At 42.3% G+C, this 21,287-nt stretch overlaps 1 protein-coding gene across 1 annotated transcript in view; it reads right to left on the bottom strand.

Moving 5' to 3' along the window:
• SACM1L (SAC1 like phosphatidylinositide phosphatase) overlaps positions 1–21,287 on the bottom strand; it is a 281,982-nt gene that overhangs the window by 57,348 nt on the left and 203,347 nt on the right. Inside the window, exon 15 of the mRNA XM_073630675.1 lies at positions 5,785–5,854. Coding sequence (XP_073486776.1) covers positions 5,785–5,854 — 70 coding nt within the window. The remainder of the gene's footprint in view (positions 1–5,784; positions 5,855–21,287) is intronic.

The following is a 21,287-nucleotide window of genomic DNA, read 5'->3' as shown; positions in this document are numbered from 1 at the left end:
ACCCTGACCCAACGCCTGTGGGTGCCAGGTCCGGGAGAAGAAGCAAGGCAGTTGACAATTCTCCTCCAATGCCATAAGAGCTATCGAAGGCGTCCCCCAGACCCTGAAGATCTTGCGTAGGTACTTGGGGTTGAGGCCCCATTCGTTGTGATCCCCAAAGCCTCGACTCAAGCGATCTGCCAAATCTTTCCCAGGCCCTGGGAGATAAGCTACTGTAAGAGAGCCAAGATTCTTCTCTGCGCATAGGAAGATTGACACGCCATCTGAAGGAGAGGGCAACTTCTTGTGCCCCCTTGATGAGACACATAAGCCACCGTAGTTGTGTTGTCCAAAAGAATCTTGACAGCTCGACCTCGCAACATAGGTTGGAACGCTAAGAGAGCACGTCTGACAGCATCCAATCCCAGGAAATTTGAACTCTTTGCCCCACAAAGGTTCCATTGGCCTTGAACCTGCTGTCCCAGGCAGTGTGCCCCACAGCCTGCCAGACTGGCATTGGTCGTCATCACTATTGGTTCTGAGGCCTTCAACGGAACTCAGCGGGAAAGATTGCGAGCTACTGACCACCAAACCAGGGACCAGATGATCGGAATTGGCAGATAGATTTTCTGGAACAAGGAGTGACGATCCAACTGAAGAAGAAAGTTGCATTGAAACCTCCTTCTGCGCCACCTGACCCACGGGACTACTGGAACTGTGGCTGATAGAACCCCCAGATACTGCATGCATTCCTTCACCATCCTAGAAGGCCTGGCTATCACTGTTTTTGTCTGAGACTGGATCTCCTGGACCTTCCTCTGAGGAAGAGAAACAGGACCCTGATCCATGTTGAATTGTACTCCTATATACTCCAACATTTGGGTCGGATGCATCTGGCTCTTTCGAAAGTTGCTCAACCGACCAAAATGAGCTAGTGTTTTGCAGGTAAAATTCACATGAACTAGAAGGAGCTCATTTGACGAACCCAGAAGTAGCAGGTCGTCTAGGTAATGGAATAATTGCATTCCCTTGACACTGAGAGTCGCGTCGACAGCAGACAGTAGCTTTGAAAACGTTATCGGAGTCGTGCAGAGACCGAATGGGAGACATTAAAATTGAAAATGAGAGCCTTCTACGGAAAACCTGAGAAAGCGATGGTGAGATGCGTCTATGGAAACATAAAGATACGCATCCGCCAGATCGATGGAAACCATCCAGTCTTCTGACTCCACAACCGAAATGATCATTTCCAATGACTCTATTTTGAATGGTGGAACCTTCATGTAAGAAATCAGGACTTTGAGGTCAAAAACTGGTCCAAAACCCCCTGAAGCCTCTGGGACCGAAAACACAGGGGAACAAACTCTTTGACCCAATTCGTGCCTTGGAACCGGAAGGATGGCCCTTGCTGCCAACAGCTCCCCTATATCCTTGCAAACATTGCCTCCTTTCCAAATCCGTAGGAAGACCACTTTCTACGAACAAGGTCTGAGGGGGCCTTGTTCTCAACTCGAGAAGATAACGTGATCGAATGACGGCTACAATCTAGGCATTCTGTAATTTGTCCACCCAAACCCTCCCGAATAGGGCTAGTCTTGCTCCTACTTGAGAGGGTTAAGCAGAGACACCTTCAGAAGGACTTATCTGTTTGTAAGCACTGGCTTCTCTGAATCCTTCTTTGGATCTCTTGTTAAAGTGAAAGGGCTGCTGTTGTCTTTTTCTCTTCTGTGGGATTAGGCCAGATCTGCCGCCGGAAACCTGCTGAATTGCTGATTCTAAGTCTTTCCGAAGAGTAGCTTCCCCTTCAAATGGCACCGAACACAGACTGTGCTTAGAAGCCTTATCAGCCAAACAATGCTTCAACCATAAGGCTCTGTGGGCTGAGAGCCATTATCTTTGCTGTCATCTTGACCTGGTCAACAGCCACAAATTCTACAGCAGTCTTGAAAACTGCAAAAGGAGAAGAACTGCCACTTTCCAGACTTTCATCTGAACATCCATCGACCAGCTCTACTACTCACACTCTAAAGGCTGGATTCACAGAGCAGCAGATTGATCATCTGGAGGCTGAGATTAGCCTAGAGGACAGAGCCTGCTGCAAATCAACATTGAGCATTCTGGTGTTTGCTAGGCAACCCAAAGAGGAAGCCGCCTCTGACCTCCCCTGCCCAACTCTGAGCTTCCTGAAAGGAATACATGTGGAGGCGGTGAACTACAAGTCCCAGCGAGCCAAACCACTGCCCGAACACACAAAAACATGGAAAGAGAGAGTGCCAGCACCTGCCTAACGAAGGTATATACAGTCATTTATACTGCCAGTGACCTTTTCCAGTAATACACAGTCATTTATAATGTACCATACAATCCCAGCACCACGGGAACCCATCTCCTCAGGAGATTTACAGCCTATATGGGGGGGGTCTTCTGAACTGGGAGAGGCTGAACCCGAACAGGACGAAAAAAGCGAGGACGAAAAAAAGAAGACTGGTGTGGACAGACAGCTGCCCTTTATGGGCTAAGAAAGAGGTGGTCCTGGAGGGGTCAGACCTGACCCATAGTAGGCTGACATGGGGAGGTCCAGGAAAGTCTGCTGCTTCTGTGACACAGCGTGATCTCTGAGCAAAGCATGAGAAGGTACGTGCTCCATACAGCCCCCAGTGGTGACACTTAGGCATGACAACATTTACTTTAAAGGAGACATTTCATTTAAAGATTCCTTAGAAAACTCCACTTACCTTTCCCGCCGCAGGGTTTTCTGTGGTAAAACCAACAGACCCAATCTTCACCCTTCACGGTGGGATCCTTTAACAAACCTTCAGGAACCCACAATCCTGGACCTGTAATAGCACCCCACCAGTAAAACTTTATGGCCTTAATACCAAAAGTACTGGATTCCGGGGTCCAGCTTTCTAAAAAGAGAAGCGTTTACAAGCAAAGACCTTGTTTTTTTGGACACAAGGCCCGGATACCATTCAATTTGGCCTAAAAGACACTTTGAATGGATCTGGCTGCATTGCTAGCCCCAGCAAGGATTGCTCCAGTGAAGCTGAGCACAGCACATCATCACTCCTGACCAACACCTTAGACACTGGCGAAAAAACTGAGATGCTCCCGGTATGGGAGGGGTTATATAGGGAGGCAACGTCCTGTTTTTGGTGTGCCAGTGTCCAGCACCTGAAGGTGGACTATAACCCACATAGTAATTACTATGGCTCTGTGTCCCGTGATGTACGATTAAAGAATTAAAAACAGTAAAGTTAGCCCAATTTTTTTTGTATACCATACATACTCGAGTATAAGCCGACCCAAATATAAGCTGAGGCACCTAATTTTACCACAATAAACTGGGAAAACTTACTGACTCCAGTATAAGCCTAGGGTGAGAAATGCACAGCTACTGTAATGCCCCGTACACACGGTCGTATTTTCCGATGGAAAATGTCCGATCGGAGCGTGTTGTCGGAAATTCCGATCGTGTGTGGGCTCCATCGGACATTTTCCATCGGATTTTCCGACACACAAAGTTGGAGAGCAGGAGATAAAATTTTCCAACAACAAAATCCGTTGTCGGAAATTCCGATCGTGTGTACACAAATCCGACGGACAAAGTGCCACGCATGGTCAGAATAAATAAAGAGATGAAAGCTATTGGCCACTGCCCCGTTTATAGTCCCGACGTACGTGTTTTACGTCACCGCGTTCAGAACGATCGGATTTTCCGACAACTTTGTGTGACCGTGTGTATGCAAGACAAGTTTGAGCCAACATCCGTCAGAAAAAATCCTAGGATTTTGTTGTCGGAATCTCCGAACAAAGTCCGACCGTGTGTACGCCCTATAAGTGCAAAAGAGGGTCAACAATGCCCATTTGCAGCCTCACTATGCAGCCATAGGTCCCCCGAACTTCAAACTCGGTAGTTAAGGGTTCCTAGATGCCCTCTAGCTGCAGTCAAAATTTGGGGTCTCTGGACCCAAAGGGTCCCGAAATGACATTGCTGCAGATGGACAAAGTTGACCAAAGTTTGGGGCCCCGTATCTCGGGGCCACTTGGTGCTAGGAACCCCAAATTTGGTGTGCAAACTCAAGTGTGAAACTAGCACTACAACATATCCAAAGCTGGGGTTCCTAGCACCAAGTGGCCCCGAGATACGGAGCCCCAAATTTGGTTCGGAAAATGTCAAGCACTTTTCTGCAGCAGAGAATTACATTTTCGGAACCGATTTTGGGGCCCTGTATCTCTGGGCCACTTGGTGCTAGCAACCCCAGGATATGTTTTAGTGCTAGTTCCACTGGGTTTGTACACCGAATTTGGGGTTCCTAGCACCAAGTGGCCCCGAGATACACGGCCCCAAAGTCGGTTCGGAAAATGTCATTCTCTGCTGCAGAAAAGTGCTTGACTCGAGTATAAGCCAAAGGGGGCATTTTCAGCAACAAAAAAGTGCTGAAAAACTCTGCTTATACTCGAGTATATACGGTAATTTGAAAGATGATGTTAGGAGTAAAAAGATAGCCAAAATGTTATGCTTTAAAATTGCGCACACTTGTGGAATGGCGACAAACTACGGTACTTAGAAATCTCCATAGATGACGCTTTAAAAATGTTTACAGGTTACCTGTTTAGAGTTAAAGGAGGTCTAGTGCTATATTGCTCTCGCTCTGATGATCGCGGTGATACCTCACATGTGTGGTTTGAGCACCGTGTACATATGTGGGTGCGTCTTACGTATGTGTTCGCTTCTACGCACAAGCTCGGAGGCGACGGGGCGCTTTACTTTTTTTTTCTCATTTATTTTACTTTTTTTTTTTTACGCTTTCCCTTTAAAAAAAAGTTTTGATCACTTTTACTCCTATTACAATGAATGTAAACATCCCTTGTAATAGAAATAAGCATGACAAGGACTCTTTATTGCGAGATCTGGGGTCAAAAAAGACCTCAGATCTCACATTTAAACAAAAAAAAAGTAATTTTGCCTTTAACAGATGAAAAAAATCATCCCTTTAAGGCCGGAAGTGACGTCGGATGTCGTTCTGTTCCTTCAAGGGCATAGAGCCGAGTGGGGGCTATCTTGCCCTCACTCGCCTTCCTTCTCAGCCACAGAAAGGATCAGATCGGCACCGGGCTAACCGACAGGTCCGAGGGCACCTCTCCTGCCACCTATAAAAGTGATCCCATGGAGAATCCACCTCCAGGACCACTTTTATTAGATGCAGAATCGCCCGCAGTACAAGAAAATACTGGGGTTATGGTAGCTAACTGCTGCCATAACAGAGGTATTTAACGTCAAAGTAATGACATAAATGTACTGTGGGTGGCCTTGAAGTGGTTAAATAGGGGTTAACAAGGGGTTCAATTTTATTAGAAAAAGTAACTTGTAAGGTTTAAGTTATGTTATATGCAGACCAAAGGTCACACCTTTAATCTAGTCTAATTTAATCTACAACACGCTGTTACATTGTATTTACACAATGTCACTTTCTAACTATCTCCAAGTATCATTTTACAAAGGAGTGGAGGCATTTTGGCAGCTACTCCTCCTGTGTAATACAAAGCAATTGCCAGCGGTCATATTTTGACAGCCAGCAGTTGCCGGTAATAGTGTTAGGAGGAGTGGTTGCAGCGGGAAAAGCAGCTCGACTGTAAAAAAGGAGTCCTAAACCCCCTGTTGATGTATTTTTGGGTGTATCAAAATCCTCAAGCGGTCAAAGGAAATCACATCAAATTTATACAGATAGTCACTATAAAAGCACAATATGGTACATCTGGCCTTCACATTGTTGTCTACATGAAAAATCAGAGGAAACATACCGTTTTTGTATATTTTTTCAAACTGTGCTTGCTCTTCAATTCTCTGTCCAATATGGAGCACACCAAGTCTCTAAAATAGGAAACAAATGAAATTGCAAAATGCTAAGCAAACAGAACTGAAATTAAAAACAAAAGAGATTCATAAAAGGAAAATAATACCAAATAGACAAAACATTTTGCATAGCAGTTCATAATTGGGTAACCAAATGTCAAACTTTCACAAATGGTTCTAAGTTTTTAAAAAAAGCAGTAAAAGTGGCTTTTCATTTTCTGTAGGTTCTAAAAACAATACATCACCTTTAAGTTAAAAATTAATAAAGGCCTCATGCATACAGGGTGTTTTTACAGCTACTTTAAGCAACGTCAGACTTTTTTTTGCAGCTTAAAAATGCCTTTCCATGTTATTCTGTGTGACCATGCACACACAGACTTTTAGAAGCTGTAAGTGGCATAGGCGCAAAAAAACCCCCCAAAAAAACCCCCAAAAAAAACCATGGCCAGCATGTTTTGAGAACCGGCGTTACAGCATATGATGCTGGTAAAAGCTGCTAAACACGGCTTAACGCTGGATACAACTGCGTTAAGCCTCGTCAAGTGTTTTGTTTTTTTTTGACATGTCAAAATTAGTGGTTTCCTATGACAGCCCATTGATTTGAATAGAAATCGCACCAGAAGTCTGATCATGATGATCTAACTTGCAGTGCGGCTTGTGCGCCGAGGATCTTGAAGGGGAACCCTTCCAAAGTGGAGAAAAAAAACCTGGCATGGCGCCGCCCCCCAAGACCAGCAGGTGACGTCATCTGGAGGCCCTCCCCTTGTGATGTTACCGCCCCATCATGCATGAGTCGGCAGAGGGTAAAGACAGCGGAGAGAGGAGACCCGGCAGAGGGGGAAGACAGCGGCGAGAGGAGGACTGGCAGCAAGTGGAGACATCGGAGAGAGGAGAACCGGCAGAGGGTAAAGACAGCGGAGAGAGGAGAACCGGCAGAGGGAGAAGACAGCGGAGAGAGGAGAACCGGCAGAGGGAGAAGACAGCGGAGAGAGGAGAACCAGCAGCGGAAGACGACATCAGGAGAGGGAGACCCCGACAACCAGTGGCCAGGGTTGTCGAGAAGAGGCCCTTGTCCCCATCAACATGGGGACAAGGTGCTTTGGAGTGGGGGGATGCAGTTTCCCCCTGCCCCAAAGCACCCACCCTCCTATGTTGAGGCCATGTGGCCTGGTATGGTCCAGGAGAGGGGGGGCACTCACTCATTCCCCCACCCCCTTTCCTTATTTGCTGGGCTGCGTGCTTGGATAAGGGTCTAGTATGGATTTTGGGGGGCCCCCACACCATTTTTATTTTGGCATTGGGTTTCCCCTTAAAATGCATACCAGACCGAAGGGTTAAGTATGTTCTTGGGGGGGAACCCCAAGCCAGTTTTTTTATTTTGGCGAGGTTTCCCCTTCAAGACTCTCAGCGCACAAGCCGCACTGCAAGTCGGATCATCATGATTTGACTTCTGGTGCAACTTCTATTCAAATCAATGGGCTCTCATAGGGAATCACTGATTTTGAATAGGGGCAGAGAAATGCTGCTAAAAGCTAGCATGGCTAAACGTGCATTAACGCCAATGCAGAAAGCTACTGTCAGGACTATTGGGGTTAAAAAGAATTAATTACTAAGGCCTCATATCATATATTTTTCATATATATTTTATGAACAACTCATAAGCCATCTTGTTAAAAAAAAAAAATTTAGGAGGTTAAATTAAGTTCATGCTTGTGGACAGGGATGTTTGTTTCTTTTCAATTCTGTTTTTATTGAAAACTTTCAAATTTACATAACAACAAAAAAAAAAAAGACATTATCTACATCCTATAGGTAATAATAAAGAACATACCATATTATAATAATATGTAGAACATAAGGCATATAAACATATACCAACTCACTGCAGGAGTCCCTACTAAAAAAGGGAAGAGAGGGGAGCAAAGGAGAGAAGAGGGGAGAGAAAAAAAAAAGAAAAAAGAGAAAAAGAAAAAAAAAGAGAAAAAAAACCCCATGGCGATACTCCAGACCAGTGATGGCAAACCCCGGCACCCCAGACGCCCCGGCCCCACACCCCCCACAATACCCCCACACTATGCAGTTTAGAGGAGCATCAAGGGAAGTGCAGCCCCAAAACATCCGGGGTGCCAAGGTCCGCCACCAATGCCCCAGACCACCCACCTCCTTAAACCCTATTAAGAATATCCTTATCTTCTTTCACCTAATTAGATTAAATGAAATATATAATTTCCCACTCCCTATCTTCAACTCCCACAGTGGTGTTAGGTATATCACACAAAACACACATACAACACAGAAAATATTAAATAATAATAAAAAAAAAACAAAAAAAAAACAATAACGGGGCAGGAGGCGGAGCCTAGCGGAGCAGACATGCATTGTTAGAGCTCCACACCGCTGAGGAGAGAAGAGAAGGACAAAGCGGAGCCTGCAGGCTCAAAAGGTATCCATTTGAACCTTTTTACCCCAGGGAACAAACTGTGAAAGTTTGGGCAGGAAATATGGTACTGGGAGGAAACCGTGGCAGAAATAAAAATCACCTCACAAAGAGCTCACAGGCACTCACTGCAGCTGAAGCAGCTCCAGTCACCTCACAAGATACAGCATCAGGGCGCTCTCACAGACAGAAAATGTCACAGCAAGACTCTCCATTTGAGTCAGATACAGAACAAATCCTCTCACAAACTTCTCCACAAGCCTCCTCAGCATCCCCAGTAATATTATTACAATTTGAAAAGATGCTTCATAAGGCTTTAAAACAAACCTCAGACCAAATAACAAAAAGCCTAACCAAAGAAATAAGAGAGCTGGGAAACCGTACCGCAGCCTTAGAAATAAAAATGGATGAAATTGAAATTACAACCCAAGTAAATATAACAGAATTGGAACAATTAAAAAAAGAGAATTTAATACTTCAAACTAAGCTCGAAGATTACGAAAATAGAGCCAGACGTTCAAAAACTTGCGCATAAGGGGAATACCTGAAACTGTGACAGACCTGTCACATAGGTTGGACTTGATGGACTTGTGTCTTTTTTCAACCTCACCTACTATGTAACTATGTAACCTGCAATCTACTATTACTGCTCTATTACAAGAACTAAAGCCAGATATCCCTATTGAACGTTTAGAACTGGACAGAGTACACAGAGCCCTCACAGCCAAAAAGAAAGATGGACCCCCACGTGATATAATCACAAAATTTCATTATTACAGAACGAAAGAACAAATACTAATTGCTGCAAGAGAAAAAAAGGAACTTAATTTTCAAGGACACAATTATCAAATTTTTGCTGACCTATCCCAACTTACTATTACTAAAAGACGATCCATGAAACCCCAACTAATGGAACTGCAACGCCACAACATTATGTATCAATGGGGCTTCCCCTTTTCAGTCAGATTTAACTACCAAGGTACAATTTACAGAAGCAGATCAGCAGATGAACTACAACAAACCCTTTTAAAATTAAATCTGACAGAACCCACAAGCAGAAGAATGGCATCATCTTCACCTTCAGGCAGCATTCAGAAAATTTCAGAACAAAATGGGAATCATCATTCTCACAAAAGAGGCCGTTATGCCACATCATCCATGGACCAAGAAGATTCAATGGACTGACATCCTAATTCCTGATATCTCTTCATTTATTATACTAAGAGATGGTTCTAACTGAATTATTTAGCCTAGGGCAAGACTAACCATATACAACCACCCTGGAATAAATAATTTCAACAAAAACTATATTCTGCACTCCAATTAATGAAACATCATTTTGATGTCTTTTGACATAGCACTTCTCTCCTGTAAGCGGAAGATCCGTGTACCCCCATTAGCCCTCCTCATTCTCCCAACCATATTATGTGGGAGTGTGACGAAGGCACTTATTCCCCTGAGAGAGATATTTATTCTCTTTCACGGGTAAATTGTGATTACTTGCAAAAAATAATTTATACAATGTATCATCTAATCTCATATGTTTTTTGTTTACTCTTTACTCCAGAATTCACAGGTTTCTTTTCTATCTTTTCATCTCTTCAGTCCACACAGGTTGATCTGTGCAGTCAGCTCTGCATAACAAAAAGTAAGTCAAAACTATTTGATCTGTTGCCATGGCACCACTGAATATACTTTCCCTGAATGGTCAGGGAATAAATGTCCCTCAAAAAAGGACCAAAGCCTTCCGTACTTTCCATAACAAGAAGGCTCACATAGTATGCCTCCAAGAAACACACTTCACCAAAGATTCTACTCCAAAATATATTTCTCCTTTTTATCAACAAATTTACACGGCTTCTGCCTGTACCAAGCAAAGGGGAACTCTAATTGCATTTCACCGATCCACACCATTCACCTTATCATCAGAAATTAAAGACCCAGAAGGTAGATACCTGATACTCATGGGTTATATAATGGATACAGCAATCACGGTGATTTCCTACTACGCTCCTAACAAACAACCTACACCATTCCTCTCACATATATTACAAGTGATTAATACACACAAAATAGGAACAGTGATAATGTGTGGGGATTCGAACCAGGTCCTCCTCCCATTTCTAGATAAATCACCTTTTACATCATCCAAAATAACCTCTAGATTACCTTTTTCTCAACTTCTTTCCAAATACAATCTGGTAGATTCGTGGAGAGAAAGTAACCCAATGAAAAAGAAATTCACTTATTTCTCGCACCCCCATCAAACCTTCACCAGAATAGATCATATTTTTCTAACAATAGGAATGATACCAGAAATTATTGCATCAGATATAATTCCGATTCCGTGGTCTGACCATAATGCAGTATACACTACTATAGCCTCAGCCATACCAAAAGCACATGACCCAACGTGGTACTTACCGGACATAATGCTCAAACACCCACTACATCAGATGGCCATTGAACAAGCTTTAAAGGAATACATATCAATTAATAATACAACAGACATCTCCCCAATAATACTGTGGGAAGCTCATAAGCCTGTCTTGCGTGGTACAATACAAAGACAAATGGCACTATTTAAACGGGAACGCAAAAATCTAGCAAAAAAACTAGAACTCAATTTTAATGCAGCCTACATATCATTTCAAGATAATCCATCTCAGAGTACAAAATCTCATCTGGAAAAATCTAGATTGGAATACGATCTATTTCTCACTGAGTCAGTTGATAAATCCCTCAAACGCTCCAAACACAATTTCTACATGAATACAAACAAACCAGGTACATATTTGGCTCGGGCATTAAATTCAACTAACAAATCTTTCAAACCAATACGTTTGAAATTATCAAAAAATGTTTACACTTGTAATCCAGTTAAAATAGTCCATAAATTTCACTCACATCTCGCAACTTTATACAAGACAAACAATGAATTTAATCCTACAGAGGCTGAATCCTTCTTCTCAAAAATAACCTTACCTGAGTTATCTCAGAATCAAAAAAGCAGTTTGGATGAGCCTATAACTATAGATGAAGTTGCTAACGCCATAAAAGACCTAAAGCTTAACAAAAGACCAGGCCCAGACGGCTACTCGGCTTTATATTATAAAACATTCTCAGAAATACTCTCTCCCATTCTCACTGAAACTTTTAACAAACTTCTAGATGGACATTCTTTTCGGCAAGAAACACTAATGGCAATTGTTTGTATGATCCCAAAACCCCTTTCTGATGATACTTCCTGTGTGAATTATCGGCCTATCTCTCTGTTAAACCTCAATATTAAATTATTAGCAAAAATAATAGCAAAACGCCTCAATAGCATTATAGGAAAATTAATACATAGAGATCAAGTAGGCTTCATGCCAAATAGACAGGCAGGCGATAATATACGCAGGGCAGTGTTATTGGCACATATTGCTAAAAAACGGAAAATCCCTTTATGTTTTCTATCTCTCGATGTTAAGAGGGCATTTGACACAGTATCCTGGCAATATATGCAATATTCATTACAAAAATGGGGTTTTGGACCCCACTTTTTAACATGGATCAAAGCATTATATAATAAACCCAAAGCCTATATAAAATATGCTGGATACAAATCTGAAGCCTTTAATATCGAATGAGGTACCCGACAGGGTTGCCCATTATCTCCCTTATTATTTGCCCTTATACTCGAACCCATGGCCCAATACATCAGAACAAACCAAACTATAACTGGCATTGAAGGAGGAGGTATTACACACAAATTATGTATATTTGCAGACGATATATTACTTTTTCTATCATCACCACAGGTCTCTGGTCCTAACTTAATACCAGCTCTTGATGGATTTGCAGCCCTATCCGGCCTTATGATTAATCCTAAGAAATGCCTAGTGCTTAATATTTCACTCACAAACATGGAATTGATCCCGGCTAGGGCTGCACTCCCATTCACATGGGCAGAAAAATCAATCCCATATCTTGGAATTCATTTAACAGCATCTCATTCTGACTTTTTCTCAACCAATTATCCTCCTGTATTAAGACAGATCACAAATCTAATAAAACAATGGTCGCAACTTCCTTTATCCTGGATAGGGAAGATTAATGCAATCAAAATGACTATTCTACCCAAATTGCTTTATCTATTCAGAGTCCTCCCTATTCCAATTCCTTCCTATTTTTTGAGAATAGTACAAAAAAGAGCAACTTCGTTTATATGGGGCTCTTCTAAACCACGTATACCTATACACACACTACATCTTCCCAAAAATAAAGGAGGCCTGGGATACCCTAATTTTACTAACTACTACAGAGCAGCACATTTGGCCAGTCTGTCCAAATACCATGCAAAACAGGAAATCCCATTATGGGTATTTATAGAGGCTTCAGAAAATGACCCTCTATTAATATCAAATTTATTATGGCTTGATCCTAAAGACCGCTTTAAAATTCATAATCCCATAACTAAACACTTCTTATCTCTCTGGGATAAACTAAAAACCAAATATCAGTTACAATCTCCACACAATCCTCTCCTTTCTTTTATCAGAAATCCGGCCTTTTATCCGGCATGGATCTACCCAAATTCTTTTAAAGCTTGGACAACATCAGGCATTCAGACACTAAATGACTTCATAGCATCTAAATCATTCCTTTTATAACCATCGCTTAGAGAAAAATATGATCTACCAAACTCTGAGATATTTAGATATCTCTAAATCAAAAATTTTTATACACCATTCCTAAAGGGGGATACACCATTATCCCAATTATCCATTTTTGAATCAATCTGTACAAAAGATCCATTTGCTAAAGGTACAATTTCATCACTTTATAATCAATTATATGGAGTAGCAAATCTTAATAGACCCTCTTATGTTCAGAGGTGGGGGGAGGAGGACCTGGGACGAACTTTAGAAGACACGGACTGGTCTAACATATGGCTCACATCTAAGTCATCTTCACCCAACATCTTAGCACTGGAGACAAATTATAAAGTCCTAACTCGCTGGTACCTTGTACCCGCTAGAGTGGCAAAATATTCACCTAATACCTCAGCTCTTTGTTTTCGAGGATGCCCAGAAATAGGCACATATTTACACATATGGTGGACGTGCCCAGTAATCCAAACCTTCTGGAAGGAAGTCTTCGTGATTGCATCTAAAATATTTAAAAAAATAATACAACCAGATCCATATTTAACTTTACTTAATCTAAAACCGGAATGGTTAACACTCTCTCAATTCAAACTTATGATCCAACTAATAACGGCTGCAAAACAAACAGTGGCCAAGGCATGGAAATCTCCTACATTGGTACTAGCAGAAACAATTCACAGAATGAATAATACAATGTCCCATGCTAAGATGGTAGCCATCGATCAAAATCAAATTCCAAAATTTGAAAAACTTTGGCATCCTTGGATAAAACAACAGTTCCTGTCAAACTTCAATGACTCTGTCCTGTTGCCATGGTAACAGATTAAATGACTTACAGAGACACCCATTCTAAGGCTTCAAAGAGAACTAAAAAGAATAATAAACTGACGAGCGGGACAACCTTGTGGACCATACCTCTACCTTTCAACCCTTTTTCTTCTTTCTCTTTCCTTTTCTCCACCTTACGATTAAAGCTCATTATCAGAATTTATTTGACCTATATACACTCTACTTGTAAACAATATGTATAGTAGGTATAAATCATTTAAATACCAACAAAAGTAACTAAGGAAATGATATATATCTTTAATTTAATTTAGGTTTACGTGAACCCAATGTTTAATATTTGAAATTTCATGATATTTACCTATATAAACCCTACTGTAAAACAATGAGCTTACTTTATAGATCCTTGTAAACTTACTTTATAACATTGTATACTCAATAAACTTCTTTTGACAAGGAAAAAAAAACAATAACACTCGATAAAACTACCAGAAATAGCTACCAAAACCAAGATTGCCTCACTCGGCCGACTGCACCATTTTCACATCCTACCTCCCACCCATATACAGATTTCGTAGTTCAAGGGATTCCCTTAGCCCCTTCCACGGGAGCCAAATTTGGCAACATTGTTCATAAGTGTCCAACTCATGTGACAGAAGAATCTCCATCCTTTCAATATGGTCCATCTCTGAAACCCACTCAATCAACGATGGAGCATATGCCGACCGCCAGTGGCGCGGTATAACCGCTCTTGCAGCTGTCAACCAGTGTCTCAAAAGGCCTTTTTTAATGCTTTTATATGAGCCAGGTAGGATGAATAGCAAAGTAATTTGTGGCGTGTTGAGAATAGTTACCCCCGTTGCGCGAGTATGAAGCTGGAGTATCATATCCCAAAAATTATACACGGAAGGACATTCCCACCAAATATGCAATAACGAACCTTTGGCAGAGTGACAGCGCCAACACAGGTCTGAAACACTTGGATATATCCAGTTAAGCAGCAGCGGACAGCTATACCACCAAGAGATAAGTTTAACCATCTCAATACAGTGCATTTTAACCCCCTTCCTGCCCAAGCCATTTTTCAGCTTTCAGCGCTGTCAAACTTTGAATGACAATTGCGCGGTCATACAACACTGTACCCAAATGAAATTTTTATTATTTTTTACCCACAAATAGAGCATTATTTTGGTGGTATTTGATCACATCTGTGTTTTTTATTTTTTGCGCTATAAACAAAAGAAAAGGGACAAGTTTGAAAAAACCACAATATTTATTACTTCTTGTTATAATAAATATCCATTTTTTTTTTTTTTAATAAAACAAATTTTTTCCTCAGTTTAGGCCGATACTTATTCTTCTACATATTTATGGTAAAAAAAAAAAAATCGCAATAAGCGTATATTGATTGGTTTGCGTAAAAGTTATAGCGTCTACAAAATAGGGGATAGATTTATAGTATTTTTATTATTTTTTTTGTACTAGTCATGGCGGCGATCTGCGATTTTTATTGCGACTGCGATATTGTGGCAGACACATCGGACACTTTTGACACATTTTTGGGACCATTCACATTTATACAGCGATCCGTGCTATAAAAATGCACGGATTACTGTATAAATGTGACTGTCAGGGAAGGGGTTAACACTAGGGGGTGATCGAGGGGTTAACTGTGTTCCTAGGGAATGTTTCTAACTGAAGGGGGAGGGGACTCACAAGGGGAGGAGACCGATCTGTGTTGCTCTGTACTGAAAACACAGATCGGTCATCTCCCCTCTCTGACAGGACGTGGATCTGTGTGTTTACACACACAGATCCACATCCTGCCGTGTTACCGGGCAATCGCGTGTGCCCGGCGGACATCGCGGCCGCCAGGCACGCGCATCGGGTGCCCAGTGACACGGCGGGCGCGCGATTGCCGTCGGCGGCGCGCACGCCCCCTGGTGGGTAGGGAAGGCGAGGGTGTCATATGACGCCCTCCCAGAACGAAAGCCGCGCCGCCTCGCCGTCATATGACAGCAGGCAGGCGGCAAGCGGTTAAAGTTCGCCTCGTGCGCCTTGGTTGCTAATGACATACTATGTGTAAGGATAAACGCTTTTTCCCATTCCTCTGGTTTAATTTGGACACTCAAGTCCATATTTCACTTATTTGTAAACTTCGGGAGACATGAATGGAGTCTAAGAATAAGAGCCCTATACGCTGCAGATAAAATGTGTTCAGTTTCTTGTAACAAAAGAGACTCAAAGGCATCTGGCTCTCTATTAAACACATCTACGGAAGGGAAGGAAAAAAGAAAAGACTTTAATTGCCGATATTCCAACCAGTGTTTGATTGCTGCTGTATAGGGATCAAATTTGATAACAATGGCAGATCTCCCTGACAAAGAATTTGAGATATTCGACGATTAGACTCCTTATTCCATACCAAAAAATGTCTCCTTGCCGTTGCCGGACGGAACCCTGGGTTACCAAAAAGGGGTGACATTAATCCCACTTTAGGAGAAAGTCCTAATTGGGCTTGCACTTTATCCCAGGTACGTAATAAATGTGCTGTAAGAAAAGACAAAGAGGAAAGTGGCCCCCAGGTAGAGATATCTAGCCAGGGAAGCACCTGTAGATCAAAAGGGGCCATTGACTGTTCTATGTGTACCCATTGTTTAAGATGAGAATGATGGAACCAGTTTACTAGTCTAGTTAACACCGCTGCAACGTGGTAATAATATAGGTCGGGTGGCCCTACACCCCGCTTTGGTTTAGGGAGAGGTAAAATTCTCCTTTGCAGTCTAGGTCTATTGCAACCCCAGATAAACCTTGTAAAAGCAGATTGTAGAGTAGTGAAAAAGGAACGGGGGCCACTATAGGTATAGTTTGGAAAAGATAGAGAAAGCGTGGTACTATGTCCATTTTTAGAATATTAATCCTCCCAAACCATGAATAATGGGCTTGATCGTACTTTTTAAGATCTTGTATTGTACGCTGCATAAGAGGGTAATAATTTTTTTATATATAGCTTAGTAAGATCTTTTGGAATTTTTATGCCCAAATATTTAAGTGTCGAAGTACAGATCTTAAATGGGAAATTATTCCCAAGAGCCTGAACTTGATGTGGTGGCAGAGATACATTGAGAATTTCTGATTTTGACAAATTTACTTTAAAATTGCTCAGGCCTCCAAAACGCTGAAACTCATACAGAATAGATGGCATAGAGACATGTGGGTTGGTGACGTACAGATCATCAGCAAATACTACCAACTTAACCTCCTTCCCGTCTAATGGTATGCCTGTTATACAAGAATTTTGTCTAAGAGCAATTACCAGATGTTCCATTACTAGAACGAAGAAGGGGAGACAGCAGACATCCCGGACGCGTACCATTTTGAGTAGGGAAGTTAGGAGATAGCGATTGATCGATGCGTATTCTTGCTCTTGGCTTAGTTTAACCGCTTCAGATCCAGGCCATTGCCAAATGAAGGCAACAGCGCGGATCTAAATTGCCGGAACGACGTCTATTGATGTCGTCCCGTGCACGAGCGGCCTGCGCGCCCCCTGCAGGGCGCGCGCGGCGCGCTCGGTGATCAGCGAGTCTATGAGACTCGCCTGATCACAGATCAGAGTAAGGGGTTGGTCCCGACCCCTTACCACATGATCAGCTGTCAGCCAATGACAGCTGATCATGTGATGTAAACAGAGCCGGTAATCGGCTATTTTTCCTCCTCGCGCTGACAGCGTTAGGAGGAAAAAAAAAACCCAATCACCCGCGGCCGTGATCGGGACATCAGTCCCGATCAAGGCGATCTTATAACACAAAGCAATAGGCAGCAGTGCTGCCTACCAGTGCCCACCAGAGTCACCCATCAGTGCCCACAGTGCCATCATTCAGCGCCACCCATTAGTGCCCACAGTGCCATCCATCAGTGCCCACAGTGCCACCCATCAGCACCCACATCAGTGCAACCTATCAGTGCCCATCAGTGTCACCTACCAGTGCCCATAAGTGCCCATCAGTGCCGCCCATCACTGCCCATCAGTGCCACCCATCAGTGCCCCCCATCAGTGCCGCCCATCCGTGCCACCTATCCGTGCCACCTATCCGTGCCACCCATCCGTGCCGCCGATCCGTGGCCATCAGTGCCGCCTTATCTGTGCCCATCAGTACCGCCTTATCTGTCCCCATCAGTGCCGCCTTAACTGTGCCTATCAGTGCCGCCTTATCTGTGCAGCCTATCAGTGCCCACCAGTGCCGCCTCATCAGTGCATATCAATGAAGGAGAAAAATTACCTGTTTGCAAAATTTTATAACAAACTATTAAACATGAATTTTTTTTTTTCAAAATTTTCCATTTTTTTTGTTTGTTTAGCAAAAAATAAAAACCCCAGCTGTGATTAAATACCACCAAAAGAAAGCTCTATTTGTGGGAAAAAAAATGATAAAAATTTCATTTGGGTACAGTGTTGTATGACCGCGCAACTGTCATTCAAAGTGCGACAGTGCTGAAAGCTCAAAATTGGTCTGGGCAGGAGGGGGGTTTAAGTGCCCAGTAAGCAAGTGGTTAAAGTGCCATAATTTTCCTTAACAAGACTGGTCCTAGTCCTATTTGAATGAGAGTTTGTTCCAGAAATGGCCACCCGACACGGTCAAATGCCTTCTCTGCATCAACAGAGAGAAGGCAAGCTGGTATTTTCGCTGACTGAGTATGATCCACGAGTGAAAGGGATTTAAGCGTATTATCACGTGCTTCTCTCACCTGCACAAACCCAACTTGATCTATATGTACCAGATTTGGAATATGGGATTGAAGATGTGAAGCAATCAATTTAGCATAGATCTTGAAGGCTACCCTGATTAAAGATATAGGATGATAGCTAGTGACAGGGATGTTTGTAAGATTCTTTAGGGCTCCTTGCATATCATCCTAGATCATAAATTAAGGGTCTAGACCAGGGATATGCAATTAGCGGACCTCCAGCTGTTGCAGAACTACAAGTCCCATGAGGCATAGCAAGACTCTGACAGCCACAAGCATGACACCCAGAGGCAGAGGCATGATGGGACTTGTAGTATGGCAACAGCTGGAGGTCCGCTAATTGCATATCCCTGGTCTAGACACTTAGTCAAATAAACAAGATAAGGGAACCATGAGCTTACAGACCTATTTTTTTTCAGGATTGAGAAACAAAATAGGGCTTATTTAAAAACGACCATATGAAACATATTGTATCATTTACTGCATAAGCAATTATATTAGCAAAAATTCCAAACATATTAGTAAATTATATTGGAGCAGTTATAGGCATAATTAATTGAACAATGTCACTTATTGTAGATATATATATATATATATAAATTATATACAGTTGTGCTCATAAGTTTACATACCCTGGCAGAATTTATGATTTCTTGGCCATTTTTGTGTCAACTGCACACAAGTTGACACACAAAGGGGTTTGAATGGCTATTAAAAGGTGTGTGTGTGTGTGTGTGTGTGTGTGTGTATGTGTATATATATATATATATATATATATATATATATATATAAAGTCAATGTGTTTCTGGACTCCTGACAGACAGCATCTTTCATCCAATTCTGCACTGACGTGTCTGGATTCTGAGTCATGGGAAAGCAAAAGAATTGTCAAAGGATCTGTGGGAAAAGGTAGTTGAACTGTATAAAACAGGAAAGGGATATAAAAAGATATCCAAGGAATTGAGAATGCCAATCAGCAGTGTCCAAACTCTAATCAAGAAGTGGAAAATGAGGGGTTCTGTTGAAATCAAACCACGGTCAGATTTAGATAAAGAACTGGACAATGTAAACTTTTGATCAGGGTCATTTGACTAGTTTGTTTTCACTATGATTTAAAAAGAGTAAGCACAGTTGATTGCTAATAAATGGCTTCAGCCAAACACTAACCATGAGTGAAAAAGTTTTTATGTTATCATTCATAGTTACTGAAAAATGGCCAGGAAATCATAAATTCTGCCAGGGTATGTAAACTTTTGAGCACAACTGTGTGTGTGTATATATATATATATATATATATATATATATATATATATATATATATATATATATATATATAATTGTTTGATGTATTCACTGAAATACATTAGTCTTCATATTATTCATATGAAGGGACATACTGTATATGAATGTGATGTCTAGAAGTTCTATTATGGGGATGTTTAAGAATAAGCCATTATTACTTCTAGTCAAAAACATGACCTCACTTTACTTAACCACTTCCCGCCCGGCCTATAGCGGATTGACGTCCGAGAAGTGGTTGCGTTATCCTGACTGGGCGTCATATGACGTCCAGCAGGATAACATGCCACCGCGCGCTCGGATAACATGCCGCCCGTGGAGATCGTTGGACGCCAATCTTGGTAAAGAGCCTCCGGCGGAGGCTCTTTACCACGTGATCAGCCGTGTCCAATCACGGCTGATCACGATGTCAATAGGAAGAGCCGTTGATCGGCTTTTCCTCCCTCGCGTCTGACAGACGTGAGTAGAGGAGAGCCGATCGGCGGCTCTCCTGACAGGGGGTGGGGCTGCGCTGATTGTTTATCAGCTCAGCCCCCCCTCAGATCACCACACTGGACCACCAGGGATCGCCACTAGGACCACCAGGGAAGGGGCAACATGTGGATGGCCAGATATGTACCCCATGGCCATCCACATGTGCCCAATCTGTGCCAATCAGTGCCCACAAATGGGCACTGATTGGCACCATTATGTTTCAGTTATGCCCAGCAATGCCACCAGTGTCATCAGTGTCACCAATCAGTGTCATCAATGCCACCTGTCAGTGCCCATCTGTGCCAACCTATCAGTGCCACCCATAAGTACCCATCAGTGCCACCCATATGTACCAATCAATGCCACCTACTAGTGCCCATCAGTGCCGCCTATGAGTGCCCATCGGTGCCACCTATGAGTGCCCATCAGTGCCGCATACCAGTGCAACCTATCAGTGCCACCTATCAGTGCCCATAAGTGCCACCTCATCAGTGCCACCTCATCGGTGCCCATCAGTGCCACCGTATCAGTGCCCGTCAGTGCAGCCATATCAGTGCCCATCATTGAAGAAGAAAACGTATTTATTTACAAAAAATTAACAGAAACAAAGAAAAACTTGTTTTTTTTTCAAAATTTTCAGTCTTTTTTTATTTGTTGCGCAAAAAATAAAAACCGCAGAGGTGATCAAATACCACCAAAAGAAAGCTCTATTTGTGGGAACAAAATGATAAAAAATTTGTTTGGATACAGTGTATGACCGCGCAATTGTCATTCAAATTGCGACAGCGCTGAAAGCTGAAAATTGGCCTGGGCGGGAAGGTGTCTAAGTGCCTGGTATTGAAGTGGTTAAGGAATTTAAAGTAAAAGGTAATTTATGTGGGCTACACATAAAAAACATATATCTGAGTTTTAGCCAAGAAGTCTAGGAAGTTGACACATAAGAGACAGCTCTAGATATTTTATAGTTCTCTGTTAAGATTGCGTTAAAGGTTACATGGAGATTGATGGTTGACAAGTTAAAATAACTTTCAATAGGGGCGTGGCTTGGCACGCAGCA

The sequence above is a fragment of the Aquarana catesbeiana genome, linkage group LG05 (genome assembly GCF_042186555.1).
Source record: "Aquarana catesbeiana isolate 2022-GZ linkage group LG05, ASM4218655v1, whole genome shotgun sequence".
In the NCBI taxonomy this organism is placed as follows: Eukaryota; Metazoa; Chordata; class Amphibia; order Anura; family Ranidae; genus Aquarana; species Aquarana catesbeiana.
The sequence above is the reverse complement of the archived record's forward strand: the minus strand, read 5'-3'. Positions and strand labels throughout refer to the sequence as shown.